The following is a 24766-nucleotide window of genomic DNA, read 5'->3' as shown; positions in this document are numbered from 1 at the left end:
AAAAAAATTCAACGACCATGATTAAAATGGTGAGCAGAAACTTAAAACGAAAGTGCAAAAATTACTTCAGTAAAAAATAAAGTTTCCGAAGACACTTGGGGCATCAGACACAAGGGGTGAGATCAGCCAAATTATTATAGGGTCCGTCCAAGTGGTCTGGATGTCCGCACTTAGAGTTTCTCGTTTTGAGGGGCTTATTTTAATTAATTTGTTGAAAGTGATATATCTCCATTAGAAAAAGAGGTAATGAGAAAAAATAAGGATCACGTAGTTGTTATGCGCCGGATCACTTTTCACCAAATTCATCAAATCTCCAAATATGAACCTTTAAAATTTAATCCAACGATTACAAACAAAAGATTCTTTTAAAAGTTATAATAACTTTAACCGTTGAACAAATTTTAAATAACCGAATTTGATGATTAGGTGAAGGGAGGATCCCTTTCCGTTATGCGTACGGAGGAAAAGAAAAAGTTAAATTGCCAATTATTCTATCTTCCTACCAACCAGTTAGGTTGTCCCCAGATGACTCTCGTCGCATGGGGTTGCTTCTAAACTACACACCCCCCCCCCCCCCCCCCCCCCCCCCCCCCACCCCAAAAAAAAAAAAAATTCTTTTTTAAAGTGACAACGATGGCAAACCCACCGACAATCATTGCACTAGAAAGTGGAAAAATAATTAACTTCAAGTACCATAACACGCGTATAAAACAAGGAACCGAACACGGGACCTCGGGTGCATAAGCGAAGGAGGCTCTTAGCCAAGGGTCATACAGATTACTATATGTTACACCGATACAGGCCTCGTTGGCCAGCTAACGAGGGCTGAAGTTGCTTACACCGCGACTCAATTCGCCACAAGTTGTCGAAAAAACTGCATCACGAGGACCTGCATGCCATGACCCAGCAGTAGAGCCCATGCAACAATGTCGAACCTCCTTTGGTCCCTCGGGCCTCAGCAACAATGTCGAATCTGTTTTAATCCCTCCATGGCGGACAAAGCTGCCTCTTGTTTGTCTGGCTGGAAGCAAGGCTGAAATGGGAGGATAAGAAATGTCCAAATCTTGTCCCTGAAAAGTCGAGAAATACAAATTATGAGCATACTCGGAAGTACGGACAGTGTCTTAAACTCATTACCAATAACACGGTAACAATAAAAGAGAATAAGGACTTCACCTCCAATAGCTTCCCCTCCGACAGAAACCGCTCGCACCTGTATAGTAACAATCCTCCACAGAAGACTTCTAGAGGATGGTCGGAGTCATTGCAGCAGCACAAGATATTAAGGAATTGGATATCATATCCTCGGATAGGTCACGACTGATCATTTCGGTGCATGTCATATAACCGATATGAATAACATGTCCACTCTCTGTGTTATTGAACAAATGAAGCTGAATATACACGTATAAGACGAGGAAATGGAATATCTGCATTCTTCTGCAGATTCATTGGCCAGGCCCCTAATCAGAGAAGCAACACTGAAAAAATTGGGGGCTGAACTATCATTCAATGTACAAGTGGGATCACAAAGGTTCAGAAATCAACCTAACGCCAGTGTCCCCAAAAGCGCACCGAATGCGCAGGCACATTAAAATTGGAGCTCCTTTCTACAAACTACTAATGTTAACCAATACAAACCTTGTAGAGCAGCTAACAGGATGGAGGCTGAAGTTGCTTAAGCCGTCGTACAACTTGCCTCATTGTAGGCCTGGTTGAGAGAGAGTCAACCGTGCACACTACTGCCAAGTGCAGAACTTCTACTAAATCATCATGGGGGCCTGCATCCCATAACCCAGCAGTGAAGAATTCCTTTGCACGGCCTTGCCGAAGAAGCATACATGACCATTGAACGATGTTGAATCCATTTCCATATGAAGAGAAAGAGGGATCCAGTGCCTTCTTGTCAGAGAGTAACTCCAGAAGCACAACGCCATAACTATATACATCAGCCTTATCTGAAACACGGCAAGTCATTGCATATTCTGGGGCAACATATCCAAAAGTTCCAGCAACGCCAGTAGTAGCATGGGTCTCCGAAGTTCCCAGAAGTCTGGCCAAACCAAAGTCTGAGAGATACGCATTAAAATCATCATCCAACAAAATATTACTCGGCTTGACGTCGCGATGAAGGACACGTGGTACGCACTGATCATGTAGGTAGGCAAGTGCACGGGCTATGTCCAAAGCAATCTTGTGAAGTACCCTCCAATCCACAGCCCTTGTTGACCTTTCCTGAATAAACTTTTCCAAATTACCACCCGCCAAGTAGTTGTAAATTAGAAACATCTCTGTATCACTGGCATGATAACCAAGCAAAGTGACAAGATTTGGATGGCGAAGCCTTCCAAGGGTTTTGATTTCTGCATGAAACTGTTGAACTCCTTGGAACCTTCCAACTGAAAGTCGTTTAATTGCCACCACGATTCCAGGTGATATCTCTGCCTTGTAGGTAGCTCCAAAACCTCCATTCCCAATACAGTTACTAGCATTGAAACCTCCTGTGGCTCCCACAACATTCTCAAAGGTCAATGGAACCCCAATGTTTGTGAAAATTGTAACTTCCTTCCTAGTAGAACCTTGAGTTCCAGACTTTGGATTCCATTTCCGTGTATACAAGAACAGAATAACAAGAGCAATAAGCACCAAAACTATGGCCGATGCAGATGTAATGGATGCTATTTCAATTGAATTGAAACCGTTCCCAGTCTTCTGAGCTGGACCTCCCACTGGTGAAGCAGCAAAAGGTTGTGAATCACCAACTCGTCCTTGAGAATCTGAAGCTGGCTGTGCCAGAGAAAACATGGGGCAAGAGTCTAGATTTGGGTTTCCAATAGCAGCATTGCATTTCATCAGGTTATTATTCGCAGGCAGTGAACCTGTGATGTTATTGAAAGACACATTGAAAGATGACAGTGTGGTCACATTTGCCAATCCAGATGGAATCTGACCAGAAATATTATTCCTATCGAGCAGAAGAACAGTCAGGTTTCGCAGATTCACAAGATCTTTCGGTATCTCACCAGTCAGATGGTTTGAAGAAAGTTCAAGCACTTCTAAAGAGGTCAGCTGCCCCAAACTAGACGGAATGACACCTGTAAGGAGATTGCCAGATAAGGAAAGATACATCAGATTCCTTATCTGGCCAAGACTGGTCGGGATTTCACCCCTCAACATGTTCCAACTCAAATTAAGGGCGACAAGAGACAGTTTCCCGATGGTAGAGGGAATTGGACCAATAATCTGATTCCGAGATGCATCTAAACCTTTAAGAGATTTGCACATAGTGCCTACTTCAGCTGGAATCTGACCTTCTAACTTGTTGTGGCTTACATTAACAATCAGCCACTCCAATCCCTCACACTTGCCAAATAATTTACCTGGAAATTCTCCAGAAATCTTGTTTTCTCCAGCAAAGAATGCATAAAAAGTTTGTTTCCCTAGTCTTTCAGGTGCAATAGGCAGCGTCTGCAAAGCGCCAGTAAAATTATTGTGCGCGAAGTTGTGTACTACTATAAGACTGTCACCCTCCCCGTGCATTTGCAATGGATTTCCAACTTGGGATTTAGAAGCGAAAAATGCAACATAGGTTGAGGATGGATCCTCAGACTTGAAAGAAAAATCTCCAAAAGGAGAAGCACAAGTTCTGTTGAAATATTCAGGTATTGAACCTGACAACATGTTTCTGCTGATATCAAACATAACCATACAAGGAACATGAAGATCCTGAACAAGCTCCCCACTAAGCCTGTTAGAGCTCACGTCAAGAAACTGAAGCTTCCTGCAGCGACTAAGTCCACTAGTAAATTCCCCAGTCAAAAAGTTCTGAGCCAAATTGATCATCTCTAAGTACTCACAACCACCCCAATTGCTTGGGAAAGTGCCCTCAATACTTGCCCTTGGTGCCCACAAGATCCTTAGCTTTGGAAGGGTTGTAATTTCTACAGGCATTGTACCTTGAAAGTAATTGAAGTCGTCATTCATAGCATTCGACTGCTCCAGCAAAGAGTCCACTACGGTATCGTTACCTCGTGGAAGTGGATTAAACATAGATGACAGCACAAGGACAGACAACTGAGAACAATTCCCCAGCTCACGTGGTAATGAACTACTCAGGGTATTCCTTGACACATCCAACACTTCCAGAGCTTGAAGCCGTCCGAGTTCAGCTGGAATACCCTCTTCAAACATATTTGAATACAGCAACAACGTCCTCAACTGGCTGCAGTTTCCCAAACTGCTTGGAATGTTATGAACCAAGAAATTACCCGACAAATCAAGATGCTCAAGCTTCCCACAATTTGCTCCAATCTCACTGGGAACATCTCCACTAAGTGAATTGTATGACAAGTACACTGCCTTTAACCTACCAATGAAACCTGGAACGGTTCCATTTACGAGATTCCCAGCTAAACTCAAGATCTCTAGGCTCATATAATTTGACCACGAGGTCGGTATCTCACCTTTAATCATATTAAACCCCAGATTAAGAACCCTCAAATTTGGATTAAGCTGAAAGGGCAGCGACCCAGTTACCGAGTTTCCCTCAAGATCAAGAACCTCCAAGTTTTCCAAGCCCAAAACTTCACTAGGAATTTCACCATAAAAACCATTGAAGGGGAGGGACAAGACCCTAAGCTCAGTGAGCTTACCAATTACAGAGGGGAGCTTCCCGGCCAATCTTCCTCTACTACCCTCACAGCTCCTTCTGATTCCGAATCCATAAAGCGGCAACTGAGAAAAATCTGAGCACGCAATAGTTTTCGATCTACCTTCGGTTTCTCCGCCATTCCCAGTAAGGTTGAGCGAAACCACTCGAGAATTTGAGTTGCAGAAGACGCCGGTCCATGAGCAATGACCAGAACTGAGCCGACCGTTCCAGCCAGAAAGCAAGCCTGAAGGATCCAAGACAGAATTTTTTAGCTCAAGAAGCACCGATGCGTCAGTATCAGCGAGAACAGCACAGTTCTGGGAGCTACAGAACACCCACAAGAGCAAAACAAGCTTCAGAACAAACACTGGAGAAGTGGGTCTGCGAAAAAAATGTCCTTTGATGACCGAAGAGGAAGACGGAGAAAAACCCATCTCTCAAAACCCCTTTCTGCTAAGCGGTTCGCTGCGAAAATTACAAAATCACACACAAATTCAGCATAAATCTTGAAATTAAGGAAAAGACTTAACACTATACCGATTCAAAAGCATTGAAATTTAACTCACAATTCTTACAATTTCAGCTTAGAATTATGACCATAATTCTTCAGTTGCTCGACCCCTTCTTGCTCTTACATGAATGCCGTCTTTCGGAGGCCATGGCGGCTGCAACAAATTAACATTGAAATTTTCATTTCCCACTACCAACTGTACGGACACAAAGATCACTACTTTAACTAACGCTCTACTGACCAGTCAAAAACCCAAAAACTCGGAACCAAATCCAAATAGAAAAATTGGACTAAATTTAACATCACACTACAGGTACCTTCGCAGCAGTAGGAGTAAAATCCTTTGCTTTTCCTTTGAAATCTGCTTTTTCTTGTCCCGGAACTCAAATCCAATCGATGTAAGCTACCAGCGCGGTGTTGCTAATCGGATTTTGCTCAGAGACTGCGTATTCCTCATGAAAATTGGGGAATTCATGTCGATCCTGCGGCGGAGAAAAGAGTCTTCGGAACCCAAGAGATCAAAACCCCAAAAACCCTTTCCTTGGACTTGCACACCCTTTCCTTGCACAGAAAGAGTAAGGGGTTCATGGAAACCCTAACCCTAAACTTGTTGGCCCTTGATGAGGGAGAGAGATTGAGCGGAGGACGAGGAGAGAGAGAGAGAGAAAGAGTCAAGTCATTCAGCTGTGTTTCTTATGGCACGAAAACGCGTTCTTCTTTTTCTTCTCATGTTTTTTTTTCTTCCTTTTCTTCTTTGTTTATTTTTTTTTTCAATTAAAAAAAAGGTAAATTCTTCACATTTTCGCGGTCGTGTTGCATTTGGTGGGTGCTGGGGCCCACTAGACATGCATAGAGGGACGGGGTCCACAGCCGGTCAATAAATGCACTCAAAAATGGCGTACTTAAGCCGGTCCGTCAACGCGGCGGCTTCGTCAACCGATAACGAAATGTCATGTGTTTCAAATTTATAAATGTAAATGAAAGTGCGCAATTAGCTAAATTGCTATTACCCTATAAATATTAGTTGATTAGCTTTAAAATACCGTCACCAATGCGTTTAGTGATAAAGTTATTCTACTTTAGTGACGCACGACTTTGTTACGTGCTTTGGAGTATCTGATACTTCTGAGAAATTTTTAGTTTATGATGAGAACATAAGTGGTAAATTACGTGTTTTAATAGGAATGGTAGAAAATTTTATTTTTTAAGTTATTAACTTTTTAGCACACATATTCCACATTTTGTCTAATGACACGTGTTGTATCATCCCTTATACCGATCACACTGAAAAATCCCTCCATACTTCTAGTGTTTTATCCGTAAATTCTTTATTTAAAATTTTAAAAATTGAAATTTAAAGTTAATACATCCGAAGCACTGGGGCTCCTTGGTGGTTTATGTGAGTGAGAAAGGGGTTAAAGAATTCTTCAGGGCTCAAAATCTCTGCACACGTGGCTGCATATTTAGTGTACCGGAAATCCGTTTCGGTACATTAAATATCATAATAAATTTTGTTGAAATTTTTGTCTCAAATTTTTAACTAATTATATTATTATACATGATGCATCCGACCGTGTTTCTAACACATTGAAATCCCTCTCTTTTTAATGGAGGTGGATTGTCTACCCTTCCATTTCCATTTCCTATCCCCTCCTGTTTTATATGGTTACGGTTAAACCACGTTAACATTTTATATTCCTATTACTTTTGTTTTATTATTTTTATATAAAATCAATATAAAATATTGACGTGGTTTAACCGTGATCACATAAACAAAAAAAAGATAGAAAGAGTATGGAAATAGAAGAGAGGACAATCCACCTCCCTTTTTAATAGGGTGTTGGGGTCTACTCTACCGTTGATGAGGTCCAGATAGGCAAGGGAATGTGATTGATTGTGCTTTAATTTTTTGGAAAGCTACAAGCTTGGAATGCGATTGATAGGTATTTGATGTGTACTTGCTACTTTTACCCAAAACAAGAGAAAAATCCCGGGTAGACAAGTGCTTGTGTTCCTTCCACCAAATAAAGGTTGGTATCCCTTATTTTGTGGTTAAGATTGATTCTACACGCCACTAGTACTACTGTCTAGTGGTATTCCCCTTCACTGATACTTAAGAAGTCTTAGTTTCAAATCTCGTAAAGGCGAATTTGTACCAATTTATTGCTAACCCATTGTAAGGTTATGCCCACCCTCTCCTCTTAGTGTAAATAATATCGATTGTTCAAAAAAAAAAATTTATTCTACACAACAACGAACTTGTGGCGTAAGTGATTAAAAATTACAACTTCAGCATCAGAGAACAGTGTTATAAAGATGATTACAAGATCACGGATCTTATAAATGTTGGTGAAGGATCATGATGCTCCCAGTGTCTATGTCTTTATGTTGTTTTTGAAGACTTTTTTTTTTAGATAACTGAAAAAATTAATGCATACGTGATTGGTTTCTCGATTATAAACAAGATTGATATTGCTTATTTATTACAAAATAAATAAGATACTCAATCCTGATAAAATCCTATTTTTAAAGAGTTGTGGAAGTTCTATCATCTTGTTTTTCTTCTGGCATGAGTTATATAATAAGGGTTTGGTTGATTGAGAAGATCCTATATCTTATGCACCAGCAAAGCCACCTTGATTGCTTGGTTTTCAAGTTTTTATCAATTGAACGAAACTTGATTTTTTTATTTGATATATACAGTCATGGATTCGAACTCAGAGTTTTACATACGAAAATAAACACTCTTAACTAATTGAGTTACACAATCATTGCAATAAAATTTGGTATCATCCCCCTAGAACAACGTTCTCTTTCATACCTTTCAACCAATCGATACGACCCCCGAAAGCAGCTTTTGCTAAAATTGAGACTTTTCTTGAAAACTCGTTCCCAATATTAAACTTTAAGTATTTAGAGATGGTTTCATATTCCTAATAATATGGTTCGGTAACAAACCCGTTCGTTCAGCTTCCAACAATCCAGTTAGTTCTCCGTGAGTGTTGTTTCTCAAATTAAGAGTGTTATTTTTCAAATTCCTTGTTTAAAGTTCTATATAAATTATCATATATATGGTGGGCAAAGGATGCACGTATAAACATACTCTATTGAAAAAGCAACTGCATATATAAAAATTGTAGGCTTTTCTCAGCATCCAGACAGGTTGCTTTTTAGATGTTTTGTCACGTACCTAAAGTTCCGAAACAGAAAGTTCACACCTCCACCTCATAAGAAAAAGCCAACTTAGATGTTGAAATTTGAACATGTAGTAATCCTGACGTAGGAGTGACGTTCTTTAACTTGCACAATAAACACTTAGTAGTATCACACACCGTCACGTATTGTTATTAGAGCATAAGCTATAACATAGTTGTACGACAATAGTAATATTTCATGGACCTGACCGAATTGCATCCTTGCGGGGTATACGTAAATGTTGGTCATGTGATGAAAAAACACTTGATAATACCAATATGGTTACGTTTGTTGTCAATCTTACTCCAATCTAGTCAATTTTTTCTATATTGCCCATGTGCATTGGTGAAATGTCATTTTAAGGAACTGAAACTTATTTGGCCCTAGAACTAAGATCAAAATGACTATTTTATCTCTGTAAGTGATTGCGTGCACGAAAAAAATTTAGGGAGTACAATTAAAATTTCACCACATAGACATCAAATCAAAGAAAAATTAGATGCGTTTTAAGCAAAAGTATATATAAATAGTAGTGTTAAGTGAAAAACCAACTGCTCTATGTACATGATATAGATCTATCTACATCATTTTTCAATCTACCGTTAAACATCATATAGTATAGATCTCTATGCACATCAACTTTCACTTTTTCATCGCTCTCTTGGTTTCTTCTTTTTCTGTGGCTTCTCTTCAACCCAAACCCTAGTTGGAGTTCCAAATCTAACCCCTAGTGGAACTCCACCAATTGGACAAGCCTTGAGATTCTTTGAAACTTGGGTAGGAAGCAACTTTGAAATCCAAAGCATCAGACTACCTATGAAGGCTTTTTAGATCAACGGCGGGCGGTGCAACAACAGAAACACGAAAACCAACTAGTTGTTTGAGTTGTGGCTGCCTTTAGGGGTGTTTCTTGGGCCTCAGTCCCTACTTGCTTATGCATCTCCTGCTGTGCATGCGCTGACTGTAGCTTTCCTGAGTTTATTTCTGCAGGGATATTTCTTTCAACCTCATGATTTTCCAACCTGAAAAACACTTACTGTTATCAGTTCAAAGCGTACTGACAAGTTATTAATACAAATCTGTCATTTAATAAAGAATGGACGTCTTGCATTAAGAATTGCTGTTGTGCAAGAATCATATGCGGTAAATTTCCTGAAAATTTGGATGATATGTTTTGATTAAATTTGAGAGGGACTGCCTTCCCTTTCAGAAGGCTCAATTTGCAATATTTCAAGTATTCTATTCCTGCATTGCAGAGTGAACAAATACCAGATAATCCTATCTGCATGGAAATGAAATTAATAATGCTTACACTGGAAACTGGAATGACTTGGTGCTGTTATTGCTCCCATCAGATTGGTATGAAGCAGCAGAATTCCGAATTTCTCCGATAAGAGGCACCTTTTCCTTTTTTACGGCTTTTGCATTTGCAGATTCATCTGGTCCTTCTGTTTCTTCTACTGATTCCGTTTCCACATTTTCCCTCATGCTTTCAACCTTATATTCCACATTTGCACTCTCATTTTCTTCGATTTTCGCCTCCATGTTCGGAGCCTTGTTTTCAACCTTCTCTTTCCCCACATTGTGAATCTTTATTTCAATAGTTTCTACCTCAGTAACTGTGGGAAGTGGAGTTGGAATGTAGATGTATTCATCATGCCTCGTCAGTTCACCGGATTTATAAAGCTCTCCGGATTTGTAAAGCTCTCCGGACTTATTCAGCAAAGCGAATTGATCTCTCGAGAAGCTGTTGTTCCCCACATGAAGACTAAACAATGATTCATTTGAAGCAACACTCCAATCCATGCCTGCTGGCGGTTTACTGGCGAAAATATTCGATGGGATTCGACTCGGGTCATAACCTGCAGGCCTTCCCATCATCTGAAACGGAGAGGATTGCGCAGATGATCCGCTTTGCATGCTCCCAGGCAGACTCGGAGAAGAATAACCCTCTGGTAATGATAGAGCCCCCTGAGACTCCTGGTCTGGTCGTGTCCTTGTTACGCAGGGATTGTTGCCATCTTTTTTGTCATTGACAAATGATTCCAGCGATGAACGTGGAGATGACGATGATGATGATGATGGTGATGATGGTGATGATTTCGAGGATGATGGGAAGCTTGAATTTCGGCGGTAATTAACCGCATCGCTTTCAAAATTCACCCTTAGATGCTTATTACCACATTCATCCCTATATGCATCATCCATGAGTTTATAATTTGCAACAGTTGATTATCTTCAAAGCCTGTCTCTAATTGATATTTAACTGCATGGTATGAACAATATCAACAATAATGAACTATTTATACACAATATGACAACAAAAATGAAAGAACAAAAATCTGGTCAGTTGCTGGCTTTTATGCAAACACGTTGAGGGCTAAATGCAACATTTCAATAATCATCACAAGCATACTTTCACGTATGGTAGCACTTTAAACATCCTAATCATATGTAGGCTAAGTCAGTTGTCAGGGTAGTATGCATGCCTTGTGCAATCAAGTTTGAATCCTTCTCGCCATAAATAAAAGTAAATTATAGAAGAAGAATAAACATCACAATCATAGACTTTCACAAAAATCTTTCAAAATTTCAAGCAAAACCCTAATCTTAATCTGAATCATGCATAAAGGTTAATCACAAATCAAACCCTAAGAGATGCATATCTTTGACTCTGGAAACTGGGTTTTGAGCAACAAACTTACCACGAAATGGAAACCCAAAATAATCAACACACGTAAATAAAAGGTCGTTACTTGAATCTTCGAAAACCCTTTTCGATATCGAACCTTTAAATCAAATCAAACCCAGAAGATCTTTAAGATAAAAGCTGAATACCCTTAAAAATCACAGTTATAGTGATCCAAAAGATGGTACAATTTGGGGCTTGGAAATAAAGGAGCTAAAATGAGTGGCAAAGGAGACAACCTCGGAGGGTTCCTTACTTTGTTATTGTGAAACAAAAGTAACAAACCGATCAGATGGAAGGTCTTCTGTTGCCAATTTTACTAACTGACTAACTGACTGGAACTCTTGTGAACCAAAAAGATAAAGTGACAAACTAACCGGTTCACGCGGGAAAGATAAGAAGAGGGTCTAGAAGTTGGCCCCACTTGTGAGGCCCATTTGATATCATGGGCTTACTTGGCTTGGCCCATTTTGAAGTCCAAGTGAAATTGTCTGAGGGAGGGAGGGGTAGAATTGCAAATACAATGGAATATGAGGTTGACAAGTTTAGACTACCAGAGGCTGAGTTTTAACATGTTATCTGCAAAATCTTGTTTTGATTCACATGCCTGTGGATTTGGAATTTTAGTACCAAGAAGCTGAAATTTGCAGGAACAATGGTTTCAATGGAAGGAGCTTTGAAGAAACAGTTGTTCCATGGTGGATTTCTGACCCTTAACTGTAAGCTCTACTCTTTTTTATATCTAGACCTTCTAAAACTATAAGTATATATATTTTAGAAAATAATGCCCTATCACCGGCGACGTTATTAATGTATATGTGATAAGAAACACAGACGCATAGTTGTATATAACCGGTAAAACCTAGCAATCTTTTCCAAGAATTGAGTCGATTACACAATTTGCATTTACTACTTTATGTTCTTGAGCATTTAGCATATTTTAACATCACTAACAGCATTATAATTGCAGGCAAAGAAGGTACAAAGTGCCAGATTCGAGCTCCGTTGATGCAGTTAGTGGCAACAGGAAAAGATGATATTAGTATTCATCTTAATCTGTTTAAAACAAGGAGTGTGCAAAGAGACGCAGTCAAGGTAATATTAGTATTCATGTACCTTTAAAAGAATAGCGTATTCATGTACACATGAAGTTCGGAATCAAAACCTTTACTTCGTCAGCAAACCTAGGCGTAGTCATGTTGGCTAGAGTGGATACTCCCTTCCCGTAGTTAAGATTCAGTTAAAATAGAATACCGCTTGAATCAATGAGGATGAGTTTTTACTTCGGCATGAAATCCTAGTTTGAAAATTTTCGTTGCAACTTTTGGACAGGTTTGTGCAGTGAGGAGGAGAAGGATATACCATAATAGTGAAACTTATGTGTTACTGGAGCCGGGAGAGGATGAGAAGTTTGTTTCAGAGGATGAGCTGAGGGACAAGTTAAAAGGTTGGCTGGAGAACTGGCCAGCCAAGAAACTTCCTCCTGACCTTGCAAGATTCGAAAGCATCGACGATGCCGTTTCTTATCTAGTGAGGTCTGTTTGTGAACTTGAAATTCATGGAGATGTAGGTTCAGTCCAGTGGTACGAAGTTCGAATGGAGTGAGAAAATCATTCAAGCCTTTGAAGATTAAAAGTTTTTCTTTTGGCTCAAGGAATTGAGAGTATGATTATATTTACTGAGATTAGTAGTTGGTAAAGCATAATCACAAATTGTAACAGCTACACCCTTGGGGATAGTTTTGTTTTGTAACATCCTACCAGAGCATATACGTGTTCTCACGTCATCTAGAACACGTGTTAGGCTCGAGAGATTAAGAAGACATGTTGAAACTATTTTCACATTGAAGACTAAAGAGATATTTTCACATTATGTGTCTTGCTTAACGGCCATACGAGTTCTTATGCCACCCAACAAAAATTGAGCACGTGTTAGGCTAAAGAGACATGTTGAGAGTATCCCACATTGAAGATAAAAGTCTTACATAAAGTGCATAAACGATCTTGTAGAAGATACACAGTGTCAATTGGTTTTGAGTCGGAAGCTCGAATTCTAACAGAAATAAGGCATATGGTTTCAATTAGAACAAGGGCAAGTACAAAATCATTGACACAAGTTTTTTGGTACAATCAAACACGAGTGAGTGTGAGTGAGCATGAGGAGGATATGTTGAAAAATCTTATTATTCATTCACCAGAAACACAACTGTTTCCAAAATGCACACTGATAAAATCACATACAACCATCAACTTCCACCGAGCCTTAAACAGTGGAAGTTGAAACAAACAGATAAAAAAAGCTGTTGGAAAAAGTCCCAAAAGTGCTTTTCCTCATAGCCTTCAATTATCGCACCCAAACTTTAATTCAGCAGTTGGACCACATCCCACACCTTCAATTCCTGAATCTGATGCAGTGACCCCAAAAAAAAAACCCAATTGAATTTTCTGCATCACGATTATTAATAATGTTCATGCAGTGATATAATATGTATGTATGTATGTACCTTGAGGAGGTTTGGGTAGATTTATGCTAGGTGGCAAGAGGGCACCACCCTTTCTGTTTCTGGCAAGAAGGCCTTGTGTTACAGGGGACATTATCATATCGGTTGGGCTAGTATACCTACAAAATTTTAAAAAGTACATCATACATAAATCATAAATCTCATGTATAGGTTGTCTAATCAAGAACAGACCGCATCAATATCGACATATTATCGATAATATATATATGTGCACGTGCTATAATTTTATATGTCAATATGAATAGAAGATTTAATACCTTTCTGGGAACTTAAATGCCTTGGGGACCTTAAGGCGATCCGGCGTAGTGATTTTGCGTAAATCGTTGCCGGAGTTTTGAGAATTTTCATCCTTGTGTTGAAGCGGAGGCGGTGGCGTTATGCACTCGGAAAATGTTTTCTCTGGCTGAGTCGGCCTCATAGGAGGCACTTCTGCTATGTTTTCCATAGTGTGATTCGTGAGAGAGAAGATTGAACTGAAAACCTTAATAAATTCAGAAGGATTTTAAACACTGAGAGGAAGTGTGGAAATTTGATGTGATAGGTTACCGTTTGGAATGAGGAATATAAAAAAATTTAACGGTCGAATTTCGGCTTTGTCAGGATTAGGTTTTGGTCGAATTTGAGATTCAAAATAAAGTTAGAAGGAAATTAGTATTTGGGGTGGAGGCCCAACATCTAACGTTCCAATTAATACCCAAATTGATGTAGTTTTACCCATTCAGAATATAACTGCAAACAAATCATCTTTCATACCATGTAAGAGTACAAGAAGGAAAAAAAAATGAAAATAGCTTAAAAACTTTGAGTTTTAACGATAATGACAAAATAAAAGGTAAAGTGAATAGTACAAAATTGACTTTTTAGTGTAAAAATGTGGTTTTTCGTTAAAGTGAAAACTGCCGGGAGTTTTTCGTTAAAGTTAAAAAAAAAAAAAAAAACATTTTTATAAGAGTATTTTGGAATACGGATAATAGCTCTCTACATAGTATGGTAATCGCGGATTCTTACTAAGGACATGTACTAACTATGAGGTTTAATTGTATTTAAAAAAAAAGATGAAAAAAGAACTTTTTGTAAAGAATAAAATATAGGGAGTTTTAACGAAAAACCCGCAGTACTGTTCACTTTAACGAAAAACTATATTTTTACATTAAAAAGTCAAATTTGGTATTATTCACTTTATCCTTTATTTTGTCCTTATCGTTAAAACTCAAAGTTTTCAAGTCATTTTCACTAGTTTTCCTTAAAATATATCGATGACAATGAACGGTTAATTTGTTCGTTCAAAGATAATGATTGCAAAAGTTCATCCAAATTGAGATTATTGTTGTGAACATTTCATTGTTTATGGATAACACTATATCCATAGAGTATTGTACTCAAGTGAATAATTAGTATAGTATTAACTAATTGTTAAGACTTTGATACAGTACATCAGCAAGTTAGAAAAACATGTTATGTAGAGTTTGCAAACCAACCCATTGGGTTGTTAATGTTTAGCTATTAATATTTGTTTAATTTGATAGCACCATAATATAGAGGTGAGATTAGAATTGATGGTGATGATGATGTAAGGTAAAAGCAAATTAAATGGGTCTTAATGGGTACTCATTAATCACCCAACAAGTTGATTTGCCAAGTGTTGACAATGAATCATACATTGATAGGAAAAATGATCTTGCATGGGCTTATATGTAAATTGAGTTAGTTCTACTCTCCAAATTTCCATTTAATTTTACGATAAAACCTTAACTTATTTTAATATCATATTAATACAATTAATACAACTACATAGCTTGGCAACTGACGGCATCTTTTCTACATGATCCCTGGATCCGTGAATCGAGTGTTGGATATATGTCAACAATCCGCAATAAAATACAAATGCTAATAATAAATATATTCCAGAGACTCAACAAGATGAAATATTAATTAAGCAGAGTAACAAAAGATCGAGGCTTGCGTACCGCAATGTCCTTGAAACAGAAATTTCGCCCCTACTCAGTGCTTGTAGTTCTACGGACGTCTGCTTCACCAGGATTCAACGATCTAAGTCAGAAATTCCAGCACTGGAAAATTGACTTCTGGTAAATATTAATGTGGTTCTCTTAGAAAAAATGTTTATGATTGCAGGAGAAGATTTATGATTTTTTCTATGTTATAAATGCCATACAGATGAATGTATATATAATGCGATTATACCTGTTCGCAATAGGTATAAGGAAGGGATGCATCTGTTGGGAGACATCTGCTGAAAAAGGTGTTTTTGTTTTTGCGTTTTCACACTTCAGACTTCATCTGAAAAGATGAGTCTGTTGGTAAAAATAATTAATTAATTTAAATTCGAAATTAAAATAATTAATTTAATTATTAGAGCCCAAGAGGCCTGAGGCCCAAGGCCCATATTTTGACAATTAAATATATATTAATTATAATTAATTATATATTAATTAGTACACCCCAAAGCCCAACCCCAAGGGTGAGCCCAATTTTAGTCTCTAGACCTATTACTCAAATCACTTTCTATAAAGGACAAAGCCTTATAAAGTGATAAAATCTTTTGGGAATGACCAATGTGGGATAAAGAAATTTCTACTCAAACTACTCAAATTTCCAACAATACCCCACATTTGAGTTGAAATTTCATTCAAACTCCAACAATTACCCCACATTTGAATGCAAATGTAAATGCAAATGGATGACTAGGCTGCCTAAAACTGAGAGAGAATAGGCATGATATGCATCGGGTGAAGTGTCTTTTGGACTTGAACTTGCCCTAGTGAAAACATATCGGGTTTACTTGGTGACGCAGTGGATGTGGAAGATCTTGAACTGTTCACCGCAGTAGTAAACTGAGACAATATACTACACACATATCATGTCTGCCACACGTCAATTCATTCAGTTGTGTTCATTTCGGCCCTGAACAGATCCCGGATTTCGTAGGAGCTTTAGAGAATTTAGCCATGTTAATTCTCATAAATGTGGCCCCATTTACTCCTATATAGGTGACATTAATTAAGAATAGTCTGCCATATTCCTTTTGATAACAAGATATTAATGTCATTAAATGTATAAAACCCCTCAAACATCAACAGACAACACACATTTTATCATAAGAATGGGTAAGTTGCGTGTTCAACTTTTGAATCAAACTCAACCAGTTTGCCTATTGAACCTAGACCATGGGATCTCCAATCAGCTAGGTTAGGTTTCCGCCCAGTTCGATTCATTAAATTGGCTTGAGACCCATTCCCCTCGATGTAAATAATATTTGCTCTCTTGGTAGGCCTTTTGTCAAAGGATCAGCTATATTTTCCTTTGACTTCACATAATCAATGGATATTATTCCATTGGAGAGCAACTTCTTAAGAGTATTATGTTAACGCCTGATGTGACGTGACTTCTCATTGTATACATGACTTTTGGCCCTTGATTGCTCCAGAAATTTTTTGAGTCACTCGGCTTCTTCGCAAGCCAAGTCTAAAGCTATAAACTCGAACTCCATGGTGGACCGAGCTATACATTTCTGTTTAGAAGATTTCCAAGATATTGCTGCACCTCCTAAGGTAAAAACATATCCACTTGTCGACTTGGATTCTGTAGTGTCAGAAATCCAATTGGTATCACTGAAGCCTTCTACAACAGGTGGATAATTTATGTAGTGTAATCCGTAGTCAAGTGTATTTTTCAAATACCTTAACACTCTTACTAAAGCATCCCAATGCTCTTCCACCGGATTACTTGTATATCTACTAAGCCTACTTACTGCATAAGCTAAGTCGGGCCTAGTTGAATTCATCAAGTACATTAGACTTCCAATTACTTGAGAATATTCAAGTTGAGATTTGGCATCGCCTTTATTTTTCTCCAACTTGCATCCAGCATCAAAAGGAGTTGCAGCAAGTTTGCAGTCAAATTGACCAAACCTTCGTAATATTTTTTCTGCATAATGGGATTGTGTAAGGACATATCCTTCACTATTTCTCTTAATTTGAATTCCTAAAATGACATCGGCTTGACCTAAGTCTTTCATGTCAAAACTTGAATTCAACATTTTCTTTGTTTTGTTTTTACATCTTTATTGCTTCCCATTATGAGCATATCATCCACATACAAGCAGACAATAACACAAGTTTTATCATTACTCTTAATGTAGACACATTTATCAGATTCATTTATTTTGAACCCATGTGTCAACAAAGTATGATCAAATTTCTCGTGCCATTGTTTTGGTGCTTGTTTAAATCCATATAATGACTTAACTAATTCGCACACTTTGCTTTCTTGTCCTTTAAGCACAAACCCTTCAGGTTGTTCCATATATATTTCTTCATCTAGTTCTTCATTTAAAAATGTTGTTTTTACATCCATTTGATGTATATCAAAGTTGTATACAGCCGCAATCGCTATTAACGTCCGAATTGACGTTATGCGAGAAACTAAAGAATAGGTGTCGAAATAATCCAACCCTTCTTTTTGGCGATAACCTTTGGCTACTAAACGTGTCTTGAACTTATCAATGATTCCATCCGCCTTAAGTTTCTTCTTGAAAATCCATTTATGACCAATTGGTTTACTATCGGGAGGTAAATCAACCAATTCCCATGTGTTATTTTCCTTAATAGATTCCATTTCACTTTTAATTGCTTTCTTCCATAAAGGAGCCTCAGAAGAAGACATTGCTTCTTTAAAAGTTCTAGGGTCATTCTCAGACAAGAAAGCAATAAAATATGGTCCAAAGTTTTTAGAAACTTTGATTCTTTTTCCTCTTCTTGGTTCCACATCATTTCCTCATTTCCTTGGACACCAGAAGAAGAGGCTTCATCATGACTATGATCATGAACCCTCTTTGTATTAGAACCAGATTCAATTTCTTTGTAAGGGAATATATCCTCAAAGAATTCTGCATCCGCTGATTCTAATATAGTGTTGACATGTATGTCAGAAATCGAAGATTTTACAACAAGGAACCTATAAGCAACACTATTATTTGACTGCACCCCAAGGCCCATCTTTTGAAAATTAAATATATATTAATTATATATTAATTACCAATTAATTAGTACACCCCAAAGCTCAATCTCAAGGGTGAGCCCAATTTTAATCTCCATGCCTATTACTCCAATCACTTTCTATAAAGGACAAAGCCTTATAAAGTGATAAAATCTTTTGGGAATGGCTAATGTGAGACAAAGAAATTTCTACTCAAACTACTCAAATTTCCAACATCGAGTTGGTCTTTTAGGCTTATAGCACATTACCAAAGCAGCAGGGGACCCAAATTAAATCATCCTAATTCATTAATCATTATACATCTTCTTTCTTGGTCAATAATCATTATACATCTTCAACTAGAAGCAAAGCTACTAATCAAGTCAAGCTCACCATCTTGCTGCAATTTGCATTCCCTCATTTGACCTGTGACCAACTGCAAAATCATATACTTTTTTAGTGGGATGATTCCTTTCAACGAAACATACACGTTTGCCTGATTTATATACGTAGATATGGTTATTTTCTTCTCACACTTGGCAGCTTGATATGTTATTTCATCTCTTAATTAATGAAGTTCGAGCTTGACCACAAGCTCAATTGACCTAAACCCGGATACCATGGCCACAATCCTGGATAATTATGCCTCCAAATCTAATTGCACAACTCATTATGAGCCAATTCGTGAAAAACAACTTGTATCGCGAACGTGTTCACTGCCACGTTTCAATTCAATAATGCAATGTTATGCGGAAAGAAATTTACACACGACATTGTATTATTGTACTAAAATGCCACGGGACGATAAATATATGGTCCTATAATAAGTCCTTCTCCAATTTGTGAGCCGAGTTGAATTAGGGTTTAAAGGTCACGAGATTTGGATATGTCAATGTATTTACAATAAGATCCGAACGTAACGATGCTATATATATATATATCTTTGAACATGTAAAATAAACACACTTTCTTATATAGAATCCACCTCCATTAGATTGCGTATTAAATAGTTTTATTGCAATATAACATTTAAATATATATATATATATATATATATATAATTTTTTTTTTTTTTTGAGTCAAAAATTTTTCTGTGGCACCATTTGACCTATCTGTACTGTATATCATAGTTTGTGTGGATGAGGTTAATTATTGTTGTAAAAGCACATCATCCATCACATAGCTAGCCTCCTGCGCAGTTTTTGAGTCATGATAGGTAGGTTCCTTGCGGAGTAGAGTTGACAAGATTACTTAAGTTGACTAACCCAGCCTTCGAACCCTACGCGGACCATGCAGTAATCCTGCAAAACCATCCATATCATCATTGGAAAAGAAAAAAAAAAGGATCGATCGATCTAAACCTAGCTGGCTGTTTGTCTATATGATGGTTCAGTCAAAACTTAATTGCAAAGCATGATTATAATATGATATTATAAAGTACACCTTAAAATATTATGACATTATGTAAAGCAAATTCCATTTCGCATTAATGATGATGAGTCTTCTATTGGAGATTTCAAGTTCAAGATAACGTCCCTGCAAAATGATTTATATTTGGAAGCTTTTTGAGTTTCAGACCTCAACAGGGCCGATCCTAAGAATTTAGGTGATATAAGCAAGCTTTTCAAGTGAAACCTAGAATAAACAAGGGTGTTCAGAATTTGGTATTTGTTTGGGGAAGGCGACAAAGGCCAAAGGGTTTGGCCATTTAGGGTTTGGTGTTTGGCTGTTTGGGGAGTGCGACAAAAGAAGTAAACAAGTTTGTTTTTCAAGACAACGTAACATGTTTGAATCGCTTGACATTTCCCGTGTAAGACAAGTTTATTGTAGTTTATTCAATTAATTGTATAATATAATTAAATTTTACAAATATTGGGCCCAACAGCTCATTCCAATGAAATACTGTATTTAAACAAAAATTCAATGACTGTAATCCTTTTATTTTATAACATTAGGTTATATATATGTAATAATACCCCTCCTAGGTGGGGGCCCTAGGCAGTCTGCCTACTCAGGCTACTCTCTAGGGTGGTCCTGGATATCTCATGAAGTGTATAAAAACAAAGTGAAAACAATTATTGTGTTTTGTCCAGTTTAATATAATAACATATATATTGTTAGAGGAGGAATGGCTAAATGGATAAAGTATATATTTGTTATTTTAATTAACCGTATATATAGTAGCCATAAACCCAATTGTCCTCAGTAGTCAGACTGGATTAGCACTCCGTGGATGGAACGAAATCTGAGCTGCTATAGCTGATGAGTGGTATGATGCAACATGCATTTGTTTTTTGTTTTCAGTTTTCTGGACATCAAAGTTATGCTACGGTTCAAAAATTGCTGTAGATAAGCCAGCACTCGCTAGCTGCAGCATCGATTAATGGAGACCAGTGATGCAAGCTTTTGGATCACACAGTGTACGTGTGATCATGCAGTTGCAGGCTCACAACCACCATTCAGACCCACGCATCTATAATACACACACACATATATAGGATAGATTTTTTAGTGTGACCGTCGCATGAGATGGTACATCACGTGTTCCTATATAAATGGTGGGTTATGTGTGTTAAAAGGTTAATAACTTAAAAATTAAAATCTTCCACCACTTGCATAAAAACACATGGTGTACCATCCGTGTTCTCCTCACAACTAAAAATTTCTCTTGTATCAGTGGGACCCCTCCAAACTGAATCTGGTACCTTTAATCCCACTCCTTCAGATGATCAGATCCCCTCACACAGACTCAAAGAGATACGAACCTTCTGAGTGGATGAATGTGAGAAGCAATAGATTGCATGTTATGATTTTAACTGCACTGTTTTCATAGGCTAGGAAAAAGAAAAGTTACTGCAACAAATATTGGAGGAAAACGATCTAGGGTTTCCAAAACCCTAATTAGTAATTACCCTAGTTTTTATTCGAAGGAAACTAAATAAAATCGAGAGGGTACCCCAAAAACCCTAATACGAGCATTTCAAGGTTTCTGCAGGTTGATTGTTGAGAGAGAGAGAGAGAGAGAGAGGGTAGCATTGACTACCGCTGAAAGTGACTCAACTCTATAAGTTTGCTTCATCGCTGCTCGTTTGAAGGGACCTTCAATATCTCCCACTTCCAAGTTCCAACTACTTTCTGATTTGCACTCTGCTCTCTACTAAATGTCATAAATACCATCATTATTTTCACCTTCTCCTCGGTCATCTACGCCTACTCTACTCTACTATCGATTTACTGACATACATATATTTACTATTTAACATGCACGTATATTATACAATGTATACAACTATATATACTAGTACTAGTACTACTATACCAGCTAGCTAGTTTGCTATGGCTCTACATAACAAACTATGCATGTACAATAATGTATTTTAATGATCAAATCGTCTATCTTTTATGTCTTATGTCAAGGATGATGTCTACCAAAAATCATCAAAATTCGAAACCATATGATCGTTGGACTGAATTTAGTGTTTCTTTGTAGAACCGTATTCGTCAATTTTCTTAACTCTAAATGAATATCTTAATGATTTTGGATTTGTCTAATATTTTACAAAGATGATATGTGAACGATGCATTCAAATATGTACAACTCGGATCGTTGAAACACACTACGAAGTTGACCCTACAAAATGAGTGTCAAAGGCGCATGTTCCTGATCCTAAACCCTATATATGTTAAAAAAAAAAAATTTAGAAAGGTTGTTTTAATAAGACATCTTTCACACTAAGTAACATTTGCGTGACATCGGATGAGACCAAAATACAAAAGAATCTCATACTGTTTGTACGAGTATGCCCTACAAATAACGTGGACATGAACCCGTGGTGTACCTAACAGAGTTGTTCTCATTTTTCATTTTCTTAGAGGACGAAAAGGAAAGGCATGCAGCATATATCGCAAATCTTGGCAAATAAAATTGGAAATTTCAAGCACCGAATCTTCTAAAGTCTTTGTCAACCTTACCAAAAGGGATCTGCACAATATATACAAGTACAAACAAATTAAGCACATAAATACAGTGAATATTAAGATATGGAAAAAGAAATATTTGATGAAAGCTAAGGGCATAAATATAATGATTGTGGAGATAGAGATGTTGGAGGAGTTTATGATGATTATGAACGACAGTGCTAAATTTGGCTAAATACAAAATAGTGGAGGGGGTTGAAGGTCGTGTTGTATTCTCAAGCTTTGGAAGGCAATGCCAAGCCAAAACAGCTGCTATCATCATCCTCATGGCCACACACACCATGCTGTTTTTAGATTTCAATGAAACCCTCCCTCGCGTGCACGTAAAGAGAGCTTATGGGAAAAAGCTTAGGCCCCTCCCCAGCATATAATATACATACTTTCTGAAGATTTTCCGGAAAATGAAGTTTTTTATTCGTCACATAATATATGATGTAGGTAAGTTTTTTAGTTAAAACAGTATTTGAAATTGGCATAACTCTTTATTTTGTCCTTGAGATTTAAAATTTGGTCATTGAGATTGTCCACCGTAAATCATTTTAGTCATTCCGTGAAAATCTCCATTAAACTGAGGGTATTTTTGTCAAATCAACTCCTCTGTACTTTAACTGGTGGTTTCTTCAATTTAATTGAGATTTCATCATAGAATGACCAAAATAATTGACAGTGAACAATCTCATAGACCACTTCTATTGATTTTAAATCTTAATTAGGAATCGAAGTGAGAAGTTATACTAATTTTAGAGATTATTTTGGCCAAAAAGCCTAGATATTATAGTCTGTTACTATATAGGTCTAATATTAGACAAGAGCCCTTTCATACTGTGTGTAAATTTTACAGAGTGAAAGATTGTTAATCGTTGATGTTTATGTGTCAATGACAATAGTAGTGGAACTCGCCAACAAGTATTAGAAAGTAGTTTCATTTTCGAAGCATATTCATAAAATTATCTTGAAATTCATAATACTAAGTTAACTAGCAGTTTCAACGGTTGTAGAATGGACTGGTCGATTCTCTAGTAGTAAGATTCAACTTTGGTTTGAAGATCGAATAAGTAGTATGCCTATGCTTCAACGAAGTCAATTTATTTCTAAGAAGTAGCTTTTTAACATAATTCACGTGTATGTACTGCTGAATATATGGCCAAAAATCCAAATAACTAATAATTCAATAGCTAAAAATCACAGCGCATACTCGCTAAATAACCCTAGCAGTTTAGCTGCCATTTTTATGGCGTGCTCACCCCAAGCTAACCTCCAAATTCCAATGAACAATAATTGCCGGAGGCCGCAACATGAAGTGCCAAACTAATAATCTAGCTATCACATTAAATATTCCCCAACCGCCTTATAATTCGACGTATTATTATATGAAAATTGTTGAAGATACTTTCTTAAAATGAGATTCTTTATGATTATTTGTTATCACACAGTTTAACGTTAATTTTCGTGTCATTTTAAGATGTCTTCTTAACACTTCTCTTATATTTTTAATTGAATTTAAAAAAAATCTGATCAGAATGAACCCATATTAAATGTTATCCAAACTACAAAACACTCAAAAGAAAAAGAAAATGGAGAAAATCAATTAAAAAGCTTTAAAAAATGAAAAAAGAAGAAGTAAACTTAGGTAGGCTAGTCAAAGTCGTCTCTCGTGTGGTATATGAATACAAGAGGAATTAATGGAGGATTAAAGGGACTGTTTTATGGGCATGCGAAAACCATGTGATCCCATGCATTCCTCCCTATAATAATTAAGACAAGATTAAGACACCAACCGTTAGCATTTAGCAATAGAAAAAACAAAGAATTTATGTTGGGGCCAGTTTGTAAGGGCACCCCCTCTCATTCCCCATAATCCTCCGTTAATCAATAATTACTTGCCAAGAACATCTGGTTTTGACTAGAATTTGGAGAAACTTTTTGTGTATACTCGGAACACTATCGCATCGTATTATTATTTCACATGATATAATATAGGCAGACGATATGGTTATGTGTTTATATTGTATAGTGTATATTAATAAGAAACAAATACAGGAGTGCTATAGTTTGAAGTGAAACAATACCATCATGTGACAATGTTTTTGTATACATCTAAAAACTACATCAAAATATAGGTTTTTATAAGGGTATAAATGTCTTTTCGTAAGAGTGCTTGCCCTAGATAACACTCCAATTCCATTAGGTTCCATGTTCATTATTTTACTCTCCTATTTAATCCAT

The 24766-nt window shown here is 37.2% G+C and overlaps 4 protein-coding genes across 8 annotated transcripts; 1 reads left to right on the top strand and 3 right to left on the bottom strand.

Annotated features, from left to right (window-relative positions):
• Positions 1-612: 612 nt before the first annotated feature.
• Positions 613-5893, bottom strand: LOC126581969 (LRR receptor-like serine/threonine-protein kinase RPK2). Of its 3 annotated transcripts, none has more exons than XM_050245915.1 (4): positions 5480-5893; positions 5218-5316; positions 1177-5116; positions 613-1070 (listed from the first exon to the last, which is right to left on the bottom strand). In XM_050245915.1, exon 3 carries the CDS (start codon positions 5083-5085, stop codon positions 1654-1656), a length of 3432 nt encoding a protein of 1143 aa, XP_050101872.1. In that variant the 5' UTR covers positions 5086-5116; positions 5218-5316; positions 5480-5893; the 3' UTR covers positions 613-1070; positions 1177-1653. The 3 variants fall into 3 exon arrangements, with proteins under 3 accessions (XP_050101872.1, XP_050101873.1, XP_050101871.1); XM_050245916.1 differs by having other exon boundaries at positions 5227-5358; positions 5480-5892; XM_050245914.1 differs by having other exon boundaries at positions 5227-5316; positions 5480-5892.
• A 2968-nt stretch (positions 5894-8861) lies between these two features.
• Positions 8862-11548, bottom strand: LOC126633720 (uncharacterized). Of its 2 annotated transcripts, XM_050304295.1 has the most exons (3): positions 11063-11548; positions 9670-10623; positions 8862-9379 (listed from the first exon to the last, which is right to left on the bottom strand). In XM_050304295.1, the coding sequence occupies exons 2-3, from the start codon at positions 10563-10565 to the stop codon at positions 9190-9192; spliced, it is 1086 nt and encodes a 361-aa protein (XP_050160252.1). In that variant the 5' UTR covers positions 10566-10623; positions 11063-11548; the 3' UTR covers positions 8862-9189. The 2 variants fall into 2 exon arrangements, with proteins under 2 accessions (XP_050160252.1, XP_050160251.1); XM_050304294.1 differs by having other exon boundaries at positions 9670-11548.
• Positions 11549-11618: 70 nt separating this feature from the next.
• On the top strand, positions 11619-12918 carry LOC126633722 (protein CHLORORESPIRATORY REDUCTION 7, chloroplastic). Of its 2 annotated transcripts, none has more exons than XM_050304297.1 (3): positions 11619-11765; positions 12017-12141; positions 12379-12918. In XM_050304297.1, the coding sequence occupies exons 1-3, from the start codon at positions 11702-11704 to the stop codon at positions 12649-12651; spliced, it is 462 nt and encodes a 153-aa protein (XP_050160254.1). In that variant the 5' UTR covers positions 11619-11701; the 3' UTR covers positions 12652-12918. The 2 variants fall into 2 exon arrangements, with proteins under 2 accessions (XP_050160254.1, XP_050160253.1); XM_050304296.1 differs by having other exon boundaries at positions 11666-11758; positions 12001-12141.
• Positions 12919-13213: 295 nt separating this feature from the next.
• LOC126633723 (uncharacterized) lies at positions 13214-14114 on the bottom strand. Its single transcript, XM_050304299.1, has 3 exons — positions 13825-14114; positions 13550-13665; positions 13214-13450 (listed from the first exon to the last, which is right to left on the bottom strand). The coding sequence occupies exons 1-3, from the start codon at positions 14010-14012 to the stop codon at positions 13386-13388; spliced, it is 369 nt and encodes a 122-aa protein (XP_050160256.1). The 5' UTR covers positions 14013-14114; the 3' UTR covers positions 13214-13385.
• Between the last annotated feature and the right edge of the window lie 10652 nt (positions 14115-24766).

Source organism: Malus sylvestris, chromosome 9, assembly GCF_916048215.2.
Source record: "Malus sylvestris chromosome 9, drMalSylv7.2, whole genome shotgun sequence".
Classification (NCBI taxonomy): domain Eukaryota; kingdom Viridiplantae; phylum Streptophyta; class Magnoliopsida; order Rosales; family Rosaceae; genus Malus; species Malus sylvestris.
The sequence above is the reverse complement of the archived record's forward strand: the minus strand, read 5'-3'. Positions and strand labels throughout refer to the sequence as shown.

Bases quoted from the DNA above. Each gene is read 5' to 3' on its own strand.
- LOC126581969 (XM_050245915.1), bottom strand. From the start codon at position 5,085: ATGGGTTTTTCTCCGTCTTCCTCTTCGGTCATCAAAGGACATTTTTTT.
- LOC126633720 (XM_050304294.1), bottom strand. From the start codon at position 10,565: ATGGATGATGCATATAGGGATGAATGTGGTAATAAGCATCTAAGGGTG. The intron at 9,380-9,669 runs GTAAGCATTATT...AGTGTTTTTCAG, and splicing joins AAGTCATTCCAGTTTCCAGT to GTTGGAAAATCATGAGGTTG.
- LOC126633722 (XM_050304296.1), top strand. From the start codon at position 11,702: ATGGTTTCAATGGAAGGAGCTTTGAAGAAACAGTTGTTCCATGGTGGA. The intron at 11,759-12,000 runs CTTAACTGTAAG...AACATCACTAAC, and splicing joins TCCATGGTGGATTTCTGACC to AGCATTATAATTGCAGGCAA. The intron at 12,142-12,378 runs GTAATATTAGTA...ACTTTTGGACAG, and splicing joins TGCAAAGAGACGCAGTCAAG to GTTTGTGCAGTGAGGAGGAG.
- LOC126633723 (XM_050304299.1), bottom strand. From the start codon at position 14,012: ATGGAAAACATAGCAGAAGTGCCTCCTATGAGGCCGACTCAGCCAGAG. The intron at 13,666-13,824 runs GTATTAAATCTT...AAAATTTTGTAG, and splicing joins GCATTTAAGTTCCCAGAAAG to GTATACTAGCCCAACCGATA. The intron at 13,451-13,549 runs GTACATACATAC...TCACTGCATCAG, and splicing joins TCTACCCAAACCTCCTCAAG to ATTCAGGAATTGAAGGTGTG.